General features: G+C 35.7%; 1 gene segment (V, D, J or C); it reads left to right on the top strand.

The window, feature by feature from the left end:
* The first annotated feature begins 1,142 nt into the window (after positions 1–1,142).
* LOC101560056 lies at positions 1,143–1,654 on the top strand. The segment is given in 2 exon segments: positions 1,143–1,238; positions 1,341–1,654. Coding segments are annotated over 2 exon segments (360 nt in total).
* The last annotated feature ends 5,317 nt before the right edge of the window (positions 1,655–6,971 follow it).

The raw sequence follows: 6,971 nt of genomic DNA, 5'->3' as shown, positions 1-6,971 counted from the left end.
TATATATATAGTATTTTACACTCAAAACTCTGGAGAGTGTACTTATCTTTATTCAGAGAAAAGATGTCAGATTCTTAACCATATGTTCCAAAAAGATACTACTTGCAAAATTCTACTATGAGCATATTGGAGTACACTGAAATCTTGTCACATTAATTCATCAGAAGAATATGTCTAGCAATCATCATGAAGCATGACCACCATGTTTTGGAATTTCTTAGCCAACAATTGAGTATTATGGGAAACATTGTACGAACTATTACATGAGATGTTTCATAACATATCTGCTCACGTCTCATAGGGATTTATACTTCTCACTTCATATTTACATTTGCATGTATGTGAGATTACTAATCCATTAATTCCATATATGTAAGAATAAGAAAACGAATTAAGTGTCTATCACTTTACATACATTTAGGAGGAAAGAATGTGTTCTATACTATTGGGGATACTCTAAAATACCACTAAAAACTGTGATATGTTTTATACCCTTCCTTTTTTATTCAAAATTTTATTGATAAACAGAGAGCAATGAGACAGTTTCAAATCAAATTGGTAGTACAGTTTCAATAACTAACACACTGCATATATTCTTCTTAGTGGTTAATTGCTGTACAAGATGTGGACTTGAGATCCTATTTACAAACACCATTAGAACAAATCATTCTATTCATTAAGAGAATGTAATTATATATCTATCCTAACCACTTTGAATACACAGATACAAAATGGACATTCATCTGTATACCTCTTTTTTTCTGAGTTCAATTATTTGAATATTATAGGTGTGTAAACTCAGCAAAATATTCTAAAAGAGTCCAGTAGCCCATAATAGCATTGGGTCTTCTGTTTAACTGGCAATGTCAGAAATTATTGACCTGAGCCTCCCACAGCTCAACATAACAGCATGGCTTTACTTCCTATATTTCATCTTCATACTTTTCTACTGGGTGTTTAAGACCAAGGTAAAGCAGGACCTATGCAACAAGAGTTGTAGCTGTTGTAGACCCTTCCTTTTATGAGGTTTCCAAAATAGAACTGATTATATAGCAGGAGCACATGCAAATAAGACCTCTCTCTGCTGATGAAAAGCAGCCCAGCCCTGACCCTGAACCTCTGCAGTGGAGTCCAGCCTTGGATGCCCAGCTATTGTCACTTAGTGATCAAGACTAAACACAGAAAGTTCATCATGGAGATGGTGCTGAGCTGGGTTTTCCTTCTTGCTATTTTAAAAGGTAATTCGTGAAAAATCTGGAGATACTGAGTGTGAGTGGCAGGGGTGGGACAAGCAATGGATATGTATAACATTTTACTGAGCAGGATGTCCGTGTTTACAGGTGTCCAGGCTGAAGTGCAGCTTGTGGAGTCTGGAGGAGGCTTGGTGCAGCCTGGAGGGTCCCGAAAACTCTCCTGTGTGGCCTCAGGATTCACTTTCAGTAGCTATGTCATGCACTGGATCCGCCAGGCTCCAGGGAAGGGGCTGGAGTGGCTCTCTTACATTAGTGAGACTGGAAAGAATATCAACTATGCAGATTCCGTAAAGGGCCGATTCACCATCTCCAGAGACAACGACAAAAACACATTATATCTGCAAATGAGCAGCTTGAAAGCCGAGGACACAGCCACCTATTACTGTGCAAGACCACAGTGAGGGAAATCTCAGTATGAGCCTTTCATAAACCTCCTTGCAGAGTGCTTATTACCAGCAGGGAGTGCTCGAGATACACAGAGCACGGAGATTACCCACAAAGTGCCTGCATTTAACAATTATTTTAGATTGGCATTATGGCATTTAAAAAAAATATTAGAAGGTAGCAGTAACAACAGAGTAACAGAAATTCAACAAAAAGTTAAATTACAAACTACATAAAATCCCAGATAAGGTTCAAATAATTGATTTGATTGTTTAACTAAAATCTTGAAAGACAAGAAATCCAATAAAATAAAATAGTATAATCCAATTGGCAACTTTCTGTCTTTGAAATTATGTATTTTGCATTTTGTATCCATTGAACAGTGAGGAAAAATCGTTTTGTGCATCTTACAACATAGTATAAGGCAAGATAAAAATTGCAATATAAATTTGTGTATTTATTATTTCATATTTTTTCCTCTAAAGCATAATTGATAAACATCTAAAATGTTTAGATGTTGAGATGACGCTGAATCTAGTGTTCCTATTACTTTTAAGTGTTGTTGCAAGTGCTTTAAGTCTCAAAGTTTTTCAACCAGTTAAACACATAAAAATCGAAATGGTACAGTATACATTGTGTGTAAATTGTAAAACTCTCTGTGTAACTGAAAAACAAAGCAGGGACACATTTAGTGAAGGCTAGCTGAGTACAAAGCAGTGTCTGCATATTAAATCAAGTGAAAACCCTTCCAAGGAAATGGTGCTGTCCATGGACTGTGGTGCTGAACTTAACTGACCTTTACTGTCAGGCTGTGAAGATATGGAACGGGAAGTGAGAAAATAAGCAGAAACTCTACTTAGATTTGCCATGTCTGGTGATGAATTGTTAATGCTGATTTCCTTCAGTGTTTATGTGTAAGCTTTGCACACAAATAGTTTTAACTACAAAAATGATGGAACCTCATCAGAAATTGGAAGATTAACTGAAATTTAGTTGAATATTTACATAGGCATTAATTCTAATTTCTCACATTTTAAAATTTCAAATACCAAACAAAATATGTGTATGGAAGTAGAGGCACTTACTAAAGTTGCCAGAGAGATGGAATATATGGGTAACATACATAGAGTTGTGGTTAAATTTGGGTTATTGTGTCTGGGGAGATTGCACAGCAGTCTGTATGCCTGCCTTGCAAGTGCAAGAATTAGTGTTAAATCCCTGGTACTTCATGTTATGCTAGCCAGAAGTGTGGAGCCACTGAAATCAGACATGGTGGTGTATGCCTGTAATCCCAGCACTGGCAGGGCTTAAGCAGAAGGGTCATTATGAGTCTGAGCTGTGTAGTGAAAAACTATATCAAATAAATACATAAATAAAAGATATTGAGGGCTGGTGAGATGGCTCAGTGGTCTAAAGCACCTACTTAGAACAAGCTTAGCAAAGCACAGGGACTGCGGTTCAATCCCCCAGCACCACATGCCAGCCAACCCCGCCCCCTGGTGGGCTGAGCTGGCCACACACACACACACACACACACACACACAAATAAATAAATAAATAAATAAATAAATAAATAAATAAATTTAAAAAAATAAAAGATATTGAAATTTGGTTTATTAAAAGTGACATTTCCCGCAGTGAAAATTACAAATATTTATACTGTGAAAATTTTGCAAAGCATGCTACTGTCTCGCATTAAAGAAGCACAGAATATATGGGGCCAGGGAGATAGCTCAGTAGAATAAGCGCTTGCCTGGCAAGTGCAAGGCCCTGAGTTTAAACCCTGGTTCTGCCAAAAAAAAAAGATGCTAAAGAAGCACAGAATATATCTCCCTTATCTAAATACAATATAGGTCTAATTTTTTCTGTAACATTTGTTGTGACATTCAGATCTTATATAATTTTTATCTCAGCTACCTAAACTTTAAAGATGGTACTAAACAAAAGTATGCAATTGTGATGTTTAAATATACCTCATTAGATATTTAAAGTTATCAAATTAGTTCACACTGACAATTTTTTTCAAATTTCCATGAAGGCTACTGGAGATACATCATAAAATTAAACTATCAACTCATTGTCTCCCCTCCCCTAATATATTTGTTTGTATACTACTTTACATCTTGATGACACACATGAATATTTATTCAAGAGGAAGAGCTGATATGACTTGACTAATGAACATGAAGAAAAACAGACTCTCTGTTCTTTAGACTTAGTCCAAGACTGAAAAAAAAAGAGAAAGATTAAACAGCTCTTTTGGACTTTTGTTTCTTAATAACCACTAGAAAAATTCATGAAATAAAGAGTTTCTTTCCTTTCTTTGGTTTAATAACACTTGGAAAACTAAAACTCTACATTTCCAAATGTCTACATATGCTAGACATTTGTTATATGTATACAATATATATAATATAATATAATATAATGTTATGTAATATAATGTATATCCTCACCCTTGTATTATATGTTCCTTCATTTCTTTTTACTACAGTATCTAGAGTTCCAGTCCTTGTATAGAGCCCAAGAGCACATCTTTTCTTTTTTTCTTTTATTACCTCTTTTTTATACAGATATTACTTTAAAGAGAGTATAGCAACAATTGATATGACATTAGAAGCAGTTCTCATTTAGAACACCAAAATGACACTTATCTCAAGCCTGAATTTAGTATTACACATTGCTATCCTCAGTGTAGCTGCTTAGTTCACAGATATCAGCATATAAAGTTAGTCAGGGTGACAGGTCTACCAACTAACAGCTATTTTCAAAAACCTGATGGAGATCCTTAGGACCATTGCCTTACCGTCTTGTTGCAGGAGCAAAACTATAACCAAGAGCACATTTATAGGAAAGTGAAATCTAGTTTACTGCCAAGATAAAGGATTTTTCAAAATAATAGTTATCCTTGAGATTCTGATATTCCTTTATCTCTGAATTCTCAGTTAAACAAGTCTATTCTTAAAAGAACACATCCTCAACTCTGCAGAATTCAAATCATAGCTCCTGTCAAAGCGACCCTGCTGTGTTCATGTGGCCTAGGTCCTCATGAAGATCAGGCGAATATGGTCAAAGACTGGTTGGAAGTTGTATCCACAGTGGGAGCGTTCAGTGGGAACTCAACTCCACACCTCACTTCTGAGATGATAAAGACTATCAGGCCATGCTCCTTACTGCCCACAGATGTGCTGTTCTTTCAAAGGGAGCTGAGGAACATTCAGTGTGATCAAGTTGTGCAAGACCAGGCTTTCGTGTGTCCCAACACAGAAGCAGCTGCACTGAAGCCCTGGGGGGACTTTACCTGCAGAGTCCCTGGGTCCTACTTACTCTTTATCATGCTGTGACTCATTCTCATTATTTAAGAGTATTGAAACTGTACATTCGCTCAGAATCATACAAGCTGAATTCTTATAAAGTTTCTTCACGTTTTCTAAAACTTAGCACCTAAAAGCATAAATGTTCATAGAAGAGAATCAAAGAAATTTTACCCACATATTGGACATTCTTTACTCTTTAAGGTAGGAGATCAATATCCCCATTAATTCCTGAATATGCACTAAAACATACTAACAGATTCAAAAAAAATTTCTGTGTGACTCAGGTCACATATAACATCTACATTTTTCATATCATTGCACACAGAAAATAAAGCTGTGGCCTCCAGGGAATACCAGCACATGCATTACACAGTGATTAGTTAGAATTAGTCATCAGTTTTCTTATGATGAGGAACGTGAATATTAACCACTATTACAGTAGAATCACAAAGGATTTAATATGTAAATTCCCATGCAATTGTATTTGTAGCCTTTGGTCTTATTGCATGTGGGTAAAATTTACACAGAATGCCATTACATGGACAAACCTAAAAGTGTAACACATATTTCTGATAAAAACAGTGCACAAACCTCACCCACAGTTCAACACTTATTGAAAAATCTCAGCCATACACTGATGTTGACATCATGCATTGGTGTAAAAACATGAAAGAGCACACATGCCCGGCACCTGAGGATTGGATAAAATATACGGTGTTTTTATACAATGCAGCATTACTCAGCTGTAAAACGGATCAATTCAAGGCTTCTGCACATAAATAGATGCAACTAGAGACTGTATTAGTATGTGACCTAAGTCAGACACCCATGTGCAAACACCATACTTTCCCTAGAGTGAGAACCTGAATAAATAAATAAAATTGAAAAGGTACAACAGCTACTGAGAAAAGGAAAGTGGTGGTTTGTTTAATGAGGTGGAAAAACTGGGATGAGGCAAAAGACAAAACAAAGAATAATATATATATATATATATATATATATTTATGTATATGTACAGATAATTGAGATAATTTTACTGATATTTTCTGCTGGCCTTCGGAAAGGAGCAATTAATGCTTAATCTTTCTTTTCTTTTTATTCTTCTTTTTGCTGTGGTTGCTTTGGTTTTTTTTTCTTCTAAACCAATTTTGCACTTTTATATCTGAGAACCTAAAAAATTAATTTGAAGATAACATCATGCAATGCAACAACTATTGTTGAATTGTGATTACTTTCTTCAGTGAAATTTTGTATTGTTGCTATAGCTGTTTATTTTTATGGCCATGTTGGATTATTTAAAAAAGAAACAAAAATGACTGGTCCACATGGCACCATAGAGTTCATTTCAAATGACACATTGACTGAGAGGAGCAATAGAATAGGATGGAGTATGAACTCAGATGAAAGGAAACCTAAATAATCCTAAATTTACAAGACTTGACAAATCATAAATGATATAAGATTTATTAGACTGAACACTGAATACATATAGAGGTCATGTAACAGGGAGTGTAGTGTAGACAGAGGGAAGCCAGATGATTTAAAATAAGAAAAAAAGATGTCATTTAAAGTCTGTCACTCCCACCACAAGCTGAGTGCAAGAACTGGAGAACTGACAAAGTCACTGATGACTGATATGTGATTTCCGGACTCATTTCTCCAGGATTCCTCAAGTATATGTTCCAAATATTTTGAGACTACATTCCTTAAGAACCACAGGTGTGGTACCCTTGTGTCCAAGAACAGTGTGGGTCTCAATGACTGGCACTGCAGTGCGTACAGACCACATCTTTCCACGATTTCCGTGGGGCATTGACCCCATCGGTCCACAAATTCCAAGAGCTGTGTGCATCACTGCCTTCATCTGGTTTTTTGTTTGTTTGTTTTTTTGCTTTATACAATTTATTTAACTGAAATGGACTTAAGTTTGTTTCTGAAGTGACTTCCATTTATTTTGATACATCTTTTCCCCATGATGACTTACAGGTTCTTCAAGCCAATATAAATACTTTATAAA

This window comes from Octodon degus, unplaced genomic scaffold (assembly GCF_000260255.1).
Source record: "Octodon degus isolate 3935 unplaced genomic scaffold, OctDeg1.0 scaffold00255, whole genome shotgun sequence".
Lineage (NCBI taxonomy): Eukaryota > Metazoa > Chordata > Mammalia > Rodentia > Octodontidae > Octodon > Octodon degus.
The sequence above is the reverse complement of the archived record's forward strand: the minus strand, read 5'-3'. Positions and strand labels throughout refer to the sequence as shown.